Genomic DNA, 17,691 nt, shown 5'->3' with positions numbered 1-17,691 from the left:
TATTAAAAATATGATCATGATTTGCTGAATTGTATTTGAAAGACTCAAATTCCAGAATAAATGTTACCAGAAACTGACTTGTAACTGGAATAAATTTCTTAAAAATATAAGTTTTTGTTATTTTATAGTTTAAGTTGTATTGCTATAATTTTAACTTCAGATTAAGAATGTGGAGCTGAAAAAAAGGGCTACTTCTGCATTTTACCCTATTTAACTTTGCTGTGATTGTTAATGAATATTGGTGTATAGGTTAATCTTTTTGTGGTTTTCTGTGAAATCTTAATTATTAAGAGAAAAATTTTGAATACCTTACATGTTTTGTTTTTCCTCCTTGGAATTTTTTGTTCTTTGGCCACTTGACTGACTTTTTAGAATCATTAATTGAAAGAGAGAGAAAAGAGCCTGTTCTCTTAGTGGTTTAGAAATGTCAGATTTTTTTTTTTTAAATATGAGAATTAAATTGGATTTTAGGGCCTAGATAATCAGCCAGTGATTTTGAAATTGGACTACTTGATGCTGTGTATTATCTTTCATATTTTAATGCAGAGTAGCATGAATATTTTTCAGAAGTTAAGTCTCTGAAAAGAAAAGTAAAATCTGAGACTAAGTATAATATTTTCTTTGTAGACTTGCAAAATTAACTGCTGCAGTTTTGCTGTCCAAAGGAGTGCCTGTGTATTTGTTCTCAAGATATGTTCCTACACCTTTTGTGGTAAGTATGTTGTGTAAGTAGCCACACAGTTTGATTTATATGTATAAGGCCTAGGAAGATAAAATATCTAGCCCAAAGTTACAAGGGAAATAAGTAGCAGATAATGTATTTAAACGCATATATATTATAATTACCAATTAGGAGTGGGTCTGATGTATATATAATTTGTTTTTTGATCATCCCTGTTACCATAGTAATTTTCTCTGGTCAAGATTCTTTTTTGTTGTTAATTTCTTTTTCAGCCTATTTCTTGACTTTTAACTGCATATTAAAGTTTATGGGATGGAACTTTTCTATGCCATGCTTACTTGAGCAGTCTTGGAAGTATTGTCCCAAACTTCAAGATTTTTTTGGAAAAAAAAGATCTTTTATAATATTCACAAAGTTGATGCTAGTTCTACAGGTTTGTAAGCTTTCAGTTCTTCCAAACAAATAATGTCATCTAAAGAGATGTCTGTTTAACTTTCTTGGCTTGTGCTGTAGTCTGTGAGAAAATACAGGTACTCTTTTTTTTTTTTTTTTTTCAGTCTGTAATATAATGTAATATAATGGGCTTCCCTGTGGCCATAAACTCTGGTATGCTAGTCTAGTGCTCCTCTACACTTGGTGCCTGTGACCTGGATCCAGAACCTAGTCTGTATAATACAACATAGTCCACTGGTACACCCAGTGCCAGCAGAGGGACTCTTATAATTTCCTTTAACAAGTTGTTTGGCCTTTTTTTGATATGTGCACTTAGTGTGCTGGAAGCAACCACTGCAGCATTGATTTGGTCACCTCTAAAGTCTGCTGCTAGTGTGCTGGGGCAAAGCCTGTACTGGAATGCACTTCATTCTCACTTTGTGTGATAGAACTTTTCTAAGTTGACTTGAACTGGAAAGTTGTTTCATCCTGTCCTTTTGTAGGATCTGCTGCTCCAGTATTTGTTTTGAGGCATCATTTAAAGTTGTTGGAAGGGCAACTGGGGAGAACTTGGGTGAGTTCCTGCCTTTTCACCTTGGCTCTACCCCCTAAAATTTTTTCAGTGAACACAACTCTTTTTCTCTCTTCTTTAGGAAGAAAAGAAGAAAAATTCTCATAACAAATTTACATAATGAAAAAAAAGATATCTCACTTGAGTCATTTCTAAAATTCAGTCTTCATCTTGAGTATATTACCTCTGTCAGAAGATAGGAATTAGAATCATCTGGAATTGTGCAAGGCAATTTGCCCATTGCCTTGATCAGAAACTCTAAATCTTGGAAAATTGTTTATCTTAACAATGTTGAAGTTATGCATACTTTGTTCTTTTTGATTTTATTTCACTCTATATCAGTTCATACAACTCTTCTTAGATTTCTCTGAAATTGTCCCTTTCACAATTTCTTATAGCACAATAGTAATGAAATACATTTACATACTATTTAATTTGTTCATCTATTTCTCAATAGATGAATACTCTTTCCCCCTTAATTTCTACTTGTTTGTCACCACAAAAAGTTGCTACAAATATTTTGGTATACAAGGATCAAATAGACGTTGATATATAGTATCACACTTACTGGACTTTCCTATGCCATGCTTCCTCTGGCAGTCTCTACTCGATTCTGCTCTTGAGACCACTTTGCAAAATGACAGGCCAAAGCCTTTATCTTTCCTAGACCCAAGCCTTCACAGGATTTCTAGGTCATTTTAATTATGTCACCATGCCCTTACCCTAGTTAATCTCTTCTTTTCTTGTTTTTTGCCCATTAGAATGCAAACTTTGGCTGGTGCTACTGCTGCTGCCATTGCAGGTTGCACATGTTATGGGTGGCAGCAGGAATAGAGAGAAAGAGGAGGAGGAGAGGAAGGGAAGGGAATAACCACTTTTCTGCCTTCTCTCTTCCCTAGTCTCTTGCACATATTCTTCCCACACACTCACAGAGGCACACACTATGGGCTTTTCCCCCCTCACCCTGGGCCCCTCAAGTTAGTCCAGACACCTGACACATTTCTCAATCCAGATAATTGGCTCTTTCTTTAGACAACTTCTGTCCCACTCTCCATCCTTGCCGTCCTTTGCTCTTGTCCACTTTGCACAGCTAGGTACTAAGAAAAAAATGAACGTGGATAGTCAGTGCATGAGCCAAGCCTAGATGATGGAATAGCAGGAAGATACATAGTTGAGATTTCCATTAGAACTCCTCTATACAGATTTGGAAAATACATCAGACCCACTCCTAATTGGTAAATTAAAAAAATACACAGAAGTTTTTTTTGTTGTTTTGTTTTGGTTTGGTTTGGTTTGGTTTTTTTTTTTTTTCCAGCAGCTTATTAAAGAGAGATGTATGGAGAGGTTCATGGACACTTTTCTAGCCAGGAATGGAACTGCCGAATATTCTAGCATAGAGAGACGCTAAGCACTGGGGCAAGACGAAATCTCAGACCCATACAAAGGAGGCCGACCTTGTACAGGAACATGTATCAACTGGCAGTCACAGATCCAAAGTAGAATGGAGAATTTTTGTGAGGAGATCTGAATTAAAGGTAGCATTCTAGAATGAATGGTAGTCAAAGACCCTAAAGCTGTGAGGAAAATATTCAGAAACAAGCAACAGCTACATAGTTCTAACCTCAAAAGAAAAAGTAGGAGATACCTTAATTTCAGGCTCCAGCCTGGTCTAAAGCCTGCAGTAAAATATCAAGGCAGGAAGTACAGACCAAAGGGGAATCTGCAATTCTATTACTGAACTGACAGAGTTTTCCATTTGGATGGTAGTGACTGAGTCCAACAGCAGTCTGCTACAGTGATTTTCAAATATTTTGGTCTCAGAACACCTTTACATTCTTTTTTTAAATAATATTTTATTTTTTCCAATTACATATAAAAACAATTTTTAATATTTTTTAAAATTTTGAGCTCCAGATTCTTTCCCTTCTTTCCTGTACTCCCTCCTTCTTGAGATGACAAGCAGTTTGATCTAGGTTATATATGTACACTCACACAAAGCACATTTCCATATTAGTTATGTAGTACAAGAAAATAGATCAAAATAAAGAAAATAAATGTAGTCTGCTATGATCTTCATCAGATAGCATTTTTTTTTATTATGAGTCTTTTAGAATTGTCTTGGATCATCATATTGATAAGAATAGCTAAGTTATTCACAATTGATCATCATACAATATTGCTCTTATTGTGTACAATGTTCTTCTGATCCTGCTCATTTCACTTCACATAAGTTCATGTGAGTCTTTCCAAGTTTTTCCGACAGCATCCTACTTATCATTTCTTGTACCATAATAATATTCTGTCACAATCATCTACTACAGTTTGTTCAATTGTTCCCCAACTAATGGATACTGCAAAGAACTGTTGTAAATAACTTTATACAAGCGGGTTCTTTTTTCTTTAAAATACACACACACACACACACACACACACACACACACACACACACACACCCCTATATCTCTTTGGGATAGATATACAGTGTGAGATGTTGGCCTATACCTAGTTCCTGCAAAACTGTTTTCTTTTTTTTTCTGGCTTTTTCATTTAATCAAACAAAAATTTATAGATCACATAGTTCTCCATTGCACACATTCTTTACAGTTGCCCCTCAATATATTTATACTGCAAAACGATTTTCTAATTTTCCTAACAATTTTTGTCAAATAGTTTCTTATCCCCAAAATTTGGATCTTTGGCTTTATGATACACTAGATTACTATGGTTATTTACTACTGCATATTGTGTGGCTAATTTGATTGATCCACCATTTTATTTTTTAGCCAATATTAGATTTGTTTTGATTAGGGCTGCGTAATACATTTTGAGGTCTGGTGTGGTTGCGACATCTTCCTTCATACTTTTTTCATTAATTCCTTTGATATTCTTGACATTTGATATTCTTGAAATTCTTCCAGATGAATTTTGTTCTTCTAGAAAAATTTTGTTACTATTTTTCTAGATCCATAAAATAATTTTTTGTTAGTTTGATTGGTATGGCACTGAATAAGTAAATTCATTTAGAGTTGCCATTTTTTATTATGTTGGCTTAGCCTACCTATAAACAATATTTTTTTCTAGTTTTTAATATTTATCTTCATATTGGAGTGAAAAATATTTTGTAATTGTGTTCACATAGTTCCTGGGTTTGTCTTGGCAGGTTAGATTCCTAATTATTTTATGTTGACTACAGTTATTTTAAATCGAATTTCTCTTTCTATTTCCTTCTTTTGAATTTTATTGGTAATTTATAGAAATCCTGATGATTTATATGAGTTTATTTTATGTTCTGTATCATTTTTGTAGTTGTTATTTCAATTAGCTTTTTAGTTGATTTCTGTTAAGTATTCAGTAATATTATTACAGAGAGTAGTGGTTTTGCTTCTTCATTGCCAATTCTATTTCCTTCATTTTTGTTTTAATTTGTATTCAGATATCAGTTCTTTCTCTGGATATGTATTTTTCATCAAAAGTTCTTCAGAGTTATCTTGGGACCATTGTATTGCTGAGAATAGCAGAGTTGTTCACAGTTAAAATATTAACTGTAAATATAATTTTAAAATATTGCTTTTATTTTGTATACAGTACATTTCATTTTTCATCAGCTCATGTAAGTCTTTCCAGGTTTTTTTGAGAGCATCCTGCTTGTCATTTCTTAATTGCACTATAATATTCCAAAATACTCATATACTGCAGTTTGTTCAGCCATTCCCCAGTTGATGGACATCCCCCCAATTTTTAATTCTTTACCTCCAGAAAAGAGCTGCTATAAATACTGTTTACAAAAGGTCCTTTTCCTTTTTGTTTTTTTTATCCCTTTTGGGATATAGGCCTAGTAGTGATAATGTTAGGTCAAAGGGTATGAATAGTTTTATAGATCTTTGGGCATAGTTCCAAATTGCTGTACAGAATTGTTAATCAGTTTATAACTCCCCAGCAGTGCATTAATATCTATCCCCTCCAGCATTTATCATTTTCATCTTCTGTTCTATTAGCCAGTTTAATAGATAAGAAATGGTACTTCAGAATTATTTTAATATGTATTTCTCCAATCATTAGTGAGTTAGAGCATTTTTCATATGGCTATAGATGGCTTTGGTTACTTCATCTGAAAATTGTTAATATCTTTTGATCATTTATCAATCGGGGAATGGCTTATTTTTATAAATTTGACTCAGTTCCCTGAATGAGAAATGAGATCTTTATCAGAGAAACTTGCTTCAAAGTTTTTTCCACAGTTACTATTGCTAACTGCACTTCCCTCTATTCTACTCTCCTCTTGTCCCAATTTATTCTGTTTTATCTCTTCTTTCACCCTCTTCCTTCTTGAATGTTGTGCTTCTGACCGTCCTTTCCCCCAATCTCTCCCATCTATTATTACTTCACCCTCCTTTTATCCTTTTCCCCTCCTACTTTTCTGTAGAGCAAGATAGAATATATTCTCTTAATTGTGTATAGAAATCTTTCTGCCTTGATCCAATAAGGTTCACTCACTTCCCTCTTTTTCCCCATCAGTATAAAAGCTTTTTTTGGCCTCTTTTATGTGAAATAATTTATCCCATTCTGCCTCTCCTTTTCACTTCCTCCAAATTCATTCCTCTTTCACCCCTTAATTTTATTTCTTTAGATATTATCCCTTCATATTCAACTCATACCTATGCCCTCTGTTTATATATACTACTTCTAAATGCCCTGATTTCATGAGTTACAAGTGTCAACTTCACAGTTAAAACAGTAAACATTAACCTTAATAAGTCCCTTGTGATTTCCTTTCCTATTTACCTTTTTATGTTTCTCTTGAGTCTTGTATCTGAAAGTCATATTTTCTATAAAGCTCTGATTTTTTCATAAAGAATGCTTAAAACTCCTCTATTTCATTGAAGGTCCAGTTTTTCCCCTGAAGGATTATGCTGTTTTACTGGGTATGCAATTTTTATTTATTTATTTATTTATTTTTTGCTGAGGCAGTTGGGGTTAAGTAACTTGCTCAGGGTCACACAGCCAGGAAGTGTTAAGTGTCTGAGGTCAGATTTGAACTCAGGTCATCCTAACTTCAGGGCTGGTGCTCTATCCACTGTGCCACCTAGCTGCTCTTGGGTATATAAATTGTGATCGTAATCCAAGCTCTTTTGCCCTCTGAAATATCATATTAAAAACCTCCAATTCTTGTTAAATCTTGTGTTATCCTTAATGTGGCTGATATTTGAATTGTTTTTTTTTTTCTGGCTTCTTGAAATATTTTCTCCTTGAATTAGAGATCATTATTGATCACAAAATAGAAGATTTTGATTACATCAAACTAAAAAAGTTTCTGTACAAACAATACTAATGCAAACAAGATTAGAAGGGAAGTAACAAATTGGGAAAATATTTTTAAAAGGAAAGGTTCTGACAAAGGTCTCATTTCCAAAATATATAGAGAACTGACCCTGATTTATAGGAAACCAAACCATTCTCCAATTGATAAATGGTCAAGGGATATGAACAGACAATTCTCAGATGATGAAATTGAAACTATTTCCACTCATATGAAAGAGTGTTCCAAATCACTACTGATCAGAGAAATGCAAATTAAGACAACTCTGAGATACCACTATACACCTGTCAGATTGGCTAAGATGACAGGAACAAATAATGATGAATGTTGGAGGGGATGTGGGAAAACTGGGACACTGATACATTGTTGGTGGAGTTGTGAAAGAATCCAGCCATTCTGGAGAGCAATTTGGAACTATGCCCAAAAAGTTGTCAAACTGTGCATACCCTTTGACCCAGCATTGCTGTTATTGGGATTATATCCCAAAGAAATACTAAAGAGTGGAAAGGGACCTGTATGTGCCAAAATGTTTGTGGCAGCTCTTTTTGTTGTAGCTAGAAACTGGAAGTTGAATGGATGTCCATCAATTGGAGAATGGTTGGGTAAATTGTGGTATATGATGGTTATGGAATATTATTGCTCTGTAAGAAATGACCAGCAGGAGGAATACAGAGAGGCTTGTAGAGACTTAAATCAACTGTTGCTGAGTGAAATGAGCAGAACCAGATCACTATACACTTCAACAACAATACTGTATGAGGATGTATTCTGATGGAAGTGGAAATCTTCAACATAAAGAAAATCCAACTCACTTCCAGTTGATCAATGATGGACAGAAATAACTATACCCAGAGAAGGAACACTGGGAAGCGAATGTAAATTGTTAGCACTACTGTCTATCTACCCAGGTTACTTATACCTTCGGAAGCTAATAATTAATGTGCAACAAGAAAATGGTATTTACACACAGATATTGTATCTAGGTTATATGGTAACACATGTAAAATGTATGGGATTACCTGCCATCGGGGGGAGGGAGTGGAGGGAGGGAGGGGATAATTTGGAAAAATGAATAAAAAAAATTTTTCTCCTTAACCTAAGAGCTCTGGAATTTGGCTGTAATATTCTTTACCAGTTTTCCTTTTGGGATTTCTTTCAGGAAGTGATTAGTGGACTTTTTAAATTTCTAGTTTATATCTGGTTCTAGAATATCAGGGCAGTTTTCCTGATAATGTCTTAAAAGGTGATGTCTAGGCTCCTTTTTTGATCATGGCTTTCAGGTAGTCTGATGATTTTCAAATTACCTCTCCTAGATCTATTTTCCAGATTAATTGTTTTTCTAATGAGTTATTTCATGGTATCTTTTTTTCTCATTATTTTGGTTTTGTTTTTATTGTTCCTTGATTTGTCATAAAGTCACTAGCTTCCATTTGTTCAGTTCTAATTGTTAAGGAATGATTTTCATTGGTGAGCTTTTGTACTTTCCATTTGGCCAATTCTGCTTTTTGAGGAATTTTTTCTACAGTGAATTTTTGTACCCTTTTTTTGTTTTTTAAAGCATTCTTCTCCTTTTTTGTCTCCTTTACTAAACTCTTGATTTAGTTTTCATGATTTTATTGCATCATTCTCATTTCTCTTTCCAATTTTCCCTCTATACTCAAGAAGGAAATAAGAGAAAAGTAGTCATTTATATTCTCTATGAATCTGTGTCTTTTATTTGTTGTATCCTTTTTATTGCTCCCTTTAATGCACTTTGATATTTAATGCAAAGCAGATAGAGTGCTGCACCTGGAATCAGGAAGACCTGTGTTCAAATGTGGCCTCCAACACTAACCTTTATCAGCTTCAATTTTTTCATCTGCAAAATGGGAACAATAATAGCACAAGGGTTGTGGCTGTGATTATTGTTGTTTAATTAAATGACCTGACAGAGTCATACAGCTACTAGGTGTCAAGTGTCTGAAGCTGGATTTGAAGTCAGGTCCTCCTGATGCCCGGATTGTTGTGAGGATAAAAGTTGATAATATTTGTAAAAATATTTTATAAATGTTGAAGTACTAATACTAAGTAAATGCTAGCAATTTTTATTGTTAGCTATGATTAAACTGTATAATAAGTCAGCAGATATTAAGAACCTGATATATGTTAGGCCCTGGGGATATAAAGACAATAAAACAGATTATTTTTAAACCAAATTTAATAACAAAATAATTAATAGACTTATGACTATTTCTTTTTCAGCCCTATGCCGTTCAAGAACTGAAAGCAGTTGCAGGTGTAATGATTACTGCTTCCCATAACCGTAAGGAAGACAATGGATACAAGGTAAAACATGGGGTTCCATGCTTTTTTGACAAAAAATTAATATGATGTCTGATAAAATCAAGATCTAGATGATCTTTAAATGATAAAATGTTGAGTTAAACATAAAAAATAAAACTAGGATGACTAATGCTAAAAGGTCTGTGTTTAGGTTCAAACTTCAACATTCAAACATAGGATAAAGAATATTCAGTTTGTTAGCAGTTATGAAGTAAAAATAGTGGTGATATGATAGGAAAAAATTGTAAAAGCATCATTAAAAACAATGATAATACAGGTACAAGATAGATAAACTGTTGTACCTTATACTAGTTAGAGTATATCAAGGGCATAATTTCAGGCACCATATTTTAGAATGGACATTGACAAATTAGTGAGTACTCAGAGGAGAGGGAAAGCCATATGCTATTTTTGCAAAATGTCATGGTTCACATAAAGGTCACTTAAAGAATTGCTGACTGCTTTATAGGTCATAAAACCTTGTTTCTGCCACAATAACTGCACAGATATAGTTTTCATTAAATAGGCAATAAGAAGATAGTAAAAGAAAACCCAACTACCCTTGATGAATTCAAATTTTCTGGATCTAATGAACTATACCTTTGGGTATTGACAGAATTGGCTGATGTGATCGCTAAGCCATGGTCCATAATTGAAAGATTTTGTAGAATAGGAGAGATGGCACAGTTTTGGAGAAGAATAAAGGTTTTGATTTTTTTTTAAAGAAAAAGAGGATCAAGCTTGAAAACTATAAGCCAATAAGCTTAATTTCTGGGGAAAAATCTAGAATAAGTTATTAAAGAGATAATTAGTAAAATTTAGAAAATCAAGGTTCCAAAGAATCATCAAGTAGTTATGCTAGACTAATTTCCTTTTTTGGCAGACTTACTAAACTGGTAGATTGGAAGATAGGAACTCATATAATAAAGTTTCTCATACTATTAATACTTTTGGAAAAGATGGAAAGATTTGGGCTAGACAGTAGTATAGTTTGATAGATTCCGAATGTTTGAAATGCTTGATTTATAGTGATGGCTTGTTTGGTGATGACTTGGCAAGAGTTCTTCAGTAGAATGCCCTTGCGATTTCTCTTTAGCCCTGTATCATTTACCATTTTTATCAATATTTTAATCAATTATTTCAATTAAGGTTTAAATGGTAAGGTGAGAAACTTGCATATAACCCAAAGCTGAGGAGAACTAACACTCTAGACGACAGTTTCCAAAAAAGGTGTTGAAAGGCTAGAGCACTGGGGCTGGATCTAATAAAAGGGAATTTATTTGGGGCAAATGTAATAATGTCTTATACTTCATAAATGTGAGGTAAGGGAGGTATGCTTAGAACAAAAGACCTGAGGTGTAGCAGATTATATGTTCATTCTGAGTCAGCAGGGGGGTGTGTGGGACAACAAGTGCTGAACATTCGGCAGAGCATTTCAGGGAGAGCCACTGTACTCTTGCCCTAGTCAGACCACTTCTGCAGTATTGTGTTCAGTTCTTTTTGCAATAGCCACTTCCAGAGGATGGGACTAGATTGTTGAAGGGCACTGAGTCAATTCAAATAAGAATTGGCTGAAGGAAATGGGATGATTTAGCCTGGAGAAGAGAATCTTCGAGGGTACATAGATGCTATGCTCAAATACTTGGAAGGCCTATCATGTATAAAAAGGATTCAACTTACTTTGTTTGGTACCAAAGGGCAAAATCAGTAAATTTAGGTTTAGGCAGCTAGGTGGTACAGTGGATAGAATGGGGTGGGGAGGGAGTCAGGAAGATCTGAGTTCAGATGTGGCCTCAGATACTTACTCTGTGTGACCCTGGGCAAGTCACTTACCCCTCTTTATCTCATCTTTAAAATGAGCTGGAGAAAGAAATAGCAAACCAGTTCACTATGCCAAGAAAATCAAATTGGGAGTCACAAAGAGTTGTACATAACTGAAACACGTGAATAACAATAACAAAATTTAAGTTTGTTGTCAGGAGAAATTGCTAAATGTTAAAACTATCTTTAAAAAAATAGAATGCTTTGAGAACTGTTGGGTTTCCTCTCACTGTTATTCAGGGAAAGCTAGATAAGTACATATTTTATGTGTTATAATGGTGACTCACTTTTGACTATTGTTATGATTACATGGCTTTTGAGGTCTTTATCTAAATTTGAAATTGTGTTTCTTTCATCAGAAACGTTATCATTTGAGAAACAGTTGTAAAATCTTGAATGTTTAGCCTAGAGAAGAAGAATTTTAAAAGAAACCAAAAAATAATTAAAGTTCTAGGGATTCAAAGAAAGGTAAAAATTATTCAAAGTTATTACTAATGATTAAGTATTTATCATGCAGATATCTCTGTTTGTTGCTGGGTAAGCATACAAAGTTTTTTTTTTGTGAGCAATAGAGCAGATTTAAAGTTTATTTTATTTTTTTTTACTTAATAATTTTTTATTATATATATTTTTTTTATAATATTATCCCTTGTATTCATTTTTCCAAATTATCTCCCCCTCCCTCTATTCCCTCCCCCCCGATGACAGGCAATCCCATACATTTTACATGTGTTACAATATAGTCTAGATACAATACATGTGTGTGAATATCATTTTCTTGTTGTACAATAAACATTAGATTCCGAAGGTACATGCAACCTGGGCAGACAGATATTAGTGCTAACAATTTACATTCACTTCTCAGTGTTTCTTCTCTGGGTGTAGCTACCTCTGTCCATCATTGATCAACTGGAAGTGAGTTGGTTTTTCTTTATGTTGAAGATTTCCACTTCCATCAGAATACATCCTCATACAGCATTGTTGCTGAAGTGTACAGCGATCTTCTGGTTCTGCTCGTTTCACTTAGCATCAGTTGGTTTAAGTCTCTCCAGGCCTCTCTGTATTCCTCCTGCTGGTCATTTCTTACAGAGCAATAATATTCCATAACCTTCATATACCATAATTTACCCAACCATTCTCCAACTGATGGACATCCATTCATCTTCCAGTTTCTAGCTACTACAAAAAGAGCTGCCACAAACATTTTGGCACATATATGTCTCTTTCCGCTCTTTAGTATTTCTTTGGGATATAAGCCCAGTAGTAGCGCTGCTGGGTCAAAGGGTATACACAGTTTGATAACTTTTTGGGCATAGCATACAAAGTTTTGATAATACATCATCCCTGCTTTTTTTGAAGCTTAGTCTTGGGTGACAAGAGGGATGCTACACATACACAAATAAGTCTGAATAAGACACAAGTGTAAGGCGGGGGGGAGTGTTATTGGAGTTTCAAGAATAGAGTTCATTCCCGACTTGAGGGGATAAGGAAAAATGTGGAGGAAGAGGAAGCTTTGAAGAGTTTGGCAGACCACAACTTGAGGACCAGTTTTTTTTTTCTGTCTAGCCTAAATATATCCTTTGACCATTATTGTTAGAAAACCAAGATTCCCAAAAGTACAGTGATGTACCTGGAGCCTTGCAGGACCAAAGTTTCATGACTCCACATTTAAGATCTTTACTTCGAGAAAGAAAATACAGAGGAGTGGGATTCTTCTTACCTTGGAAAGCTTTCTGACACAAGTCATTTTGGAGTTATAGTTGTGTTTATTTGGAAATATAACAAAGTTCCAAAGGAGCAGCTCCATAACTTAGACAAAAGTTCGTTGAGTAGTTGTGATTCATCACTTAGCTTTTGATGTATCATATAGATTTCTTTGCTTAACCTAATCATTCTGTCCTAGAATAAAAGTAGGTAATGAATTTATTAGATTGAATTGTTTCCAATCTAATTCTGGTTGTCACTCTCATCCATTTTTTAGGAGTTTAGAGTTTCTTCTTAAGTTGCTCCAGTTTCAATAATAATAAGGCTTTTTATAAGAATAATCATAAAAGATTTTGGTGCCAAACATTGTTTGAGAATTGAGAGTTAAAGAAGAATTTTTCATTCAGATTAGACAAAAGAATTTACATATAAGTACTGTTCTAATACTGTTTTTGTAATATGTTGCCTAGAGAAAATGGGAAACATCAGTATTCCTCCTCAAGGAATAAGAAAGTAATAAGATAGGAAATGGGGGAAGAAGTTTAAGGAAGGAGGCCTAAGAATTAGAGGATCACTATATTTTTCAAGCAGAAAGAAGTATAAGCTCTTGTGGTATTTCAAATGAAAGAATTAAAACTAATGAATAAAAATTAGAGATCCAAGCAAACTCAACATACTAAAGGACTGGCTAGTAACAAGGGCTATCTCATGAAATGATGTGTTCCCTGATTCATATAAAAGCTGACCTTCCCCACTGTATGTGTTCAAATAGAAACTATATGGAAGATTTGCATGTTTAATCTGTATCATGATTGCTTGCTATCTTGGGAAGTGGGGAAGAGAGGCAAGAGGGAGAAATATTTGGAACACAAGATTTTACAAAGATTAATGTTGTAAACTATCTTTGCATGTATTTGGAAAAATAAAATACTATCAAAATATAAAAAGAAGAAGAAGGAGAAGAAACTATATGTGATAATCTATTAAGAGTCCTGAGGAGAGGTTCCTACATGGGAAATTTAGCTAAATAAGTGGGAAGGGACCTTAGAGATAATTTTAACATTCTTTTCCCCCTTGCCTTATGTATGTAGAGTTGAATATCTGAGATTATGACTTGATTTGTGGTGATGAGTTGTTTTAATTGATTCTCATTAATTAATTAATTTTCATATATATTCTGCTTTTGTTAAAAATATATATATGCTTTCTTTTTACTGAGAATCCTGGAATGGTCACTACCATAATCAGCATTAATTGGACTGATCTATGTGAAATGTCACTTAATGGTTCATTAGCTCAATATATATTTTATAGAAAGCCAAATTTTCATTGGAATTAATGAAAGGTAAATCAGATAATTTTAATTATGTTGTTCATCACATAAGTCTTTAGTGTAGCATTTAATACCTCTCCAGTCTGATTCAGGCCTATCTTTAGCTTTATTTTACATACTCCACTTTCTAGCCCAACTGGACTTCCAGTTGTTCTCTAATTTCATCCTGCTTCCAATTTTAAATTCTGTTATTTTTGGGTTTTGTCCATTTGGGTTTAGTGTTTCTCCGTTATCAAAATTGTACATCTTATCTTTTGAAGTCCTTATCAAGAATAGGAGTTTCCTCCTTCCTGGGGATTTACTTGAGTCTTTTAGCTAAAAAAATGATCTCACTTTCCTTAACTTTTCCCTTAACTTTCTTAGCATACTTCTCTAGTTTTGATTCTTTATCACAGATCATGCTAATTTATGTAAATGCCACATCTGCCCATTTGATTTTAAGCTCCCTAAGGAGCTTTTTTTTTTTTCCAGTTTTGTATCTTTGTGCTTTGCACATAGTAGGTTCTTTGATGAATGTTTATTAAAATTTTGTTCTTAAATCATTCAGGTCTATTGGGAAACAGGTGCTCAAATTACATCTCCTCATGATAAAGAGATCCTGAAATGTATAGAAGAAAGTGTTGAGCCCTGGATTGATTCCTGGAATGAAAATCTAGTGGATACCAGCCCCCTAAAGCAAGATCCTCTGCAGGATATTTGTACACGTTACATGGAAGATCTGAAAAAGATCTGTTTTCACAGGTATTTGCTCAGGAAAATGTGTTAACTACTTTATGGCAAGGCAAAAAAAAATGGGGGTGTATTGAACAGTAACATAATCAACCATCAGAGTCAGAGAGAGAACATGCACACAGTTTGTGTTGGAGGAGGTAAGGGAAGAGCACTGCCAGATAGAGATGATAAAACTAGAAGAAAGAGAGAGGGAAAAAAACCGAGAATATCATCCTATCTTCTTCAAGCTTTCTTTAAAAACCAGAGTTCACGGCCTCTAGTTTGCTGTGTGATCTTGGGTAAGTTATTCTCTAGGTGTTTGTAATTCATTGGCTATTTTGAAGTCATTCTTCTGGGTTTTTTTTTTTTTTCCAAGAGGGTAGTAGTAGGGCATAGGTTCTTATTTATTATACTGAAATAATTTCAAAAGGGTAAATGAAATTTTCATTTATTGCTATTAAAATTTATTTTTCAGCTATCACTAAAAAACACTGAAAAACCACCTTTTTGGAGGGCAGTATACATTTTTTCACTTTCCCCATTTCCCCAGAGAGTTCCCTAAAAAAGTAGATTTTTTCAAATGTTTTTTCTTGTTTCATTTTCTCTTATTTCTCCCCAGTAAGGCATTTTGTATTGTCTGTTGTCATCTTTAATATACTTTAAATTTCTTTTTCTTTTTTTTTTTCTTTTTTCTGAGGTTCGGATTAAGTGACTTGCCCAGGGTCACACAGCTAGGAAATGTTAAGTGTCTGAGACCACATTTGAACTCTGGTCCTCTTGAATTCATGGTGCTCTATCCACTATGCCACCTAGCTGCCCCTAAATTTTTTTTTTTTCTTAAAAAGGTCTCAAATAATCTTTTTAGAAATGAAATTTAGTCAATTAAATACCAGTACTTAACTATAAAATGTTTTCTGGATATGTGAAAAAATGACTTGTTCCTTGTTCTGGATAATAATAATAAACCCATGTTTCTATAATATTAGACAGTTTATTAACTGCTTTCTCATAACAACTCTGTGGAGTAAATAGTACAGAGATCATTTCTATTTTATAGAAGAGGAAACAGGCTTAGAAAGGAAAGTGTCTTGTTCATGGTCACACAGTAAGTAGTAGAGGTAGGCTTGAATCCTCATGTCTTTTGGTTCTAAATCTTATACCACATTTACCTCTTAGGCATAAAGGGTCTATATACATACTATTGTCAACTTGTATGCTTTCCCTGATCCTAGGGGGTCACTCTCCATCATTCTCAAAATATGTGTGGAATCTTGCTAATATGATCCAGATCAGTAGCTAATATAGAAAAATCCAGTAGTAGCAAAAGGTTTCATGGGATAAATATAAAACCTCCATGTTCCCTCAGTATGGAGAGCTCATATCTGGTTTGATATGTAGGCAAAATAGTAGTTTCATATGAAGTTAAAGTCAAATTCTCATAAAGTGGATGTGGGACCAGCCTAGATTAATAATTTTGCACTGGCCACTTAATGCCCCCTAAAAGGGGATCTTAGGATATAATACTAGTTATTGTTACAAAATTCCTGGCCTCATTCCCTTAATTGCTCATGCAAACCTTTCTGAAATTTTACTTATATTTCTACATGAGCTAAAGAAGATTAGTTGTTCTAATTGAGATCTAGGGGTTGTAACAGACTGCAAGCTCAAGAGAAGGCCACAGTGTCCTATAGCAGGCCAAAAAAAAAAAATCTTATGGGATTTTAGTTTAAGTAAGAAAGGCAGAGCTTTGAGGAGATTGGGAAGTGATAGAAACCTGTCTTCTGCTTGTTCTCCTGAGATCTCATCTGTAAAATTGTTTAGGGCACCACAGTGGAGATAAGATATTAAGATTAGAGATACGAATGGTAATGAGAATAGTGAAAGAAATGGAGTCTTTTCAACTAAAAATGAGGATCACCTGAAGGAATGAGCAGGTTTAGACTAAAGAAGGAAGGACTTATTTTTTTTTTTTTTTATTCATTTTTCCAAATTATCCCCTCCCTCCCTCCACTCCCTCCCCCCGATGGCAGGTAATCCCATACATTTTACATGTGTTACCATATAACCTAGATACAATATCTGTGTGTAAATACCATTTTCTTGTTGCACATTAATTATTAGCTTCCGAAGGTATAAGTAACCTGGGTAGATAGACAGTAGTGCTAACAATTTACATTCGCTTCCCAGTGTTCCTTCTCTGGGTAGAGTTATTTCTGTCCATCATTGATCAACTGGAAGTGAGTTGGATCTTCTTTATGTTGAAGATTTCCACTTCCATCAGAATACATCCTCATACAGTATTGTTGTTGAAGTGTATAGTGATCTTCTGGTTCTGCTCATTTCACTCAGCAACAGTTGATTTAAGTCTCTCCAAGCCTCTCTGTATTCCTCCTGCTGGTCATTTCTTACAGAGCAATAATATTCCATAACCATCATATACCACAATTTACCCAACCATTCTCCAATTGATGGACATCCATTCAACTTCCAGTTTCTAGCTACAACAAAAAGAGCTGCCACAAACATTTTGGCACATACAGGTCCCTTTCCACTCTTTAGTATTTCTTTGGGATATAATCCCAATAACAGCAATGCTGGGTCAAAGGGTATGCACAGTTTGATAACTTTTTGGGCATAGTTCCAGATTGCTCTCCAGAATGGTTGGATTCTTTCACAACTCCTCCAACAATGTATCAGTGTCCCAGTTTTCCCACATCCCCTCCAACATTCATCATTATTTGTTCCTGTCATCTTAGCCAATCTGACAGGTGTATAGTGGTATCTCAGAGTTGTCTTAA

At 34.4% G+C, this 17,691-nt stretch overlaps 1 protein-coding gene across 1 annotated transcript in view; it reads left to right on the top strand.

The window, feature by feature from the left end:
• Positions 1-17,691, top strand: part of PGM2L1 (phosphoglucomutase 2 like 1) — a 71,190-nt gene that overhangs the window by 27,224 nt on the left and 26,275 nt on the right. The window contains exons 4-6 of the mRNA XM_074304055.1: positions 628-712; positions 9,244-9,327; positions 14,730-14,923. Of these exons, the coding sequence (XP_074160156.1) occupies positions 628-712; positions 9,244-9,327; positions 14,730-14,923 (363 nt within the window). The remainder of the gene's footprint in view (positions 1-627; positions 713-9,243; positions 9,328-14,729; positions 14,924-17,691) is intronic.

Source organism: Sminthopsis crassicaudata, chromosome 3 (genome assembly GCF_048593235.1).
Source record: "Sminthopsis crassicaudata isolate SCR6 chromosome 3, ASM4859323v1, whole genome shotgun sequence".
Lineage (NCBI taxonomy): Eukaryota > Metazoa > Chordata > Mammalia > Dasyuromorphia > Dasyuridae > Sminthopsis > Sminthopsis crassicaudata.
The sequence above is the reverse complement of the archived record's forward strand: the minus strand, read 5'-3'. Positions and strand labels throughout refer to the sequence as shown.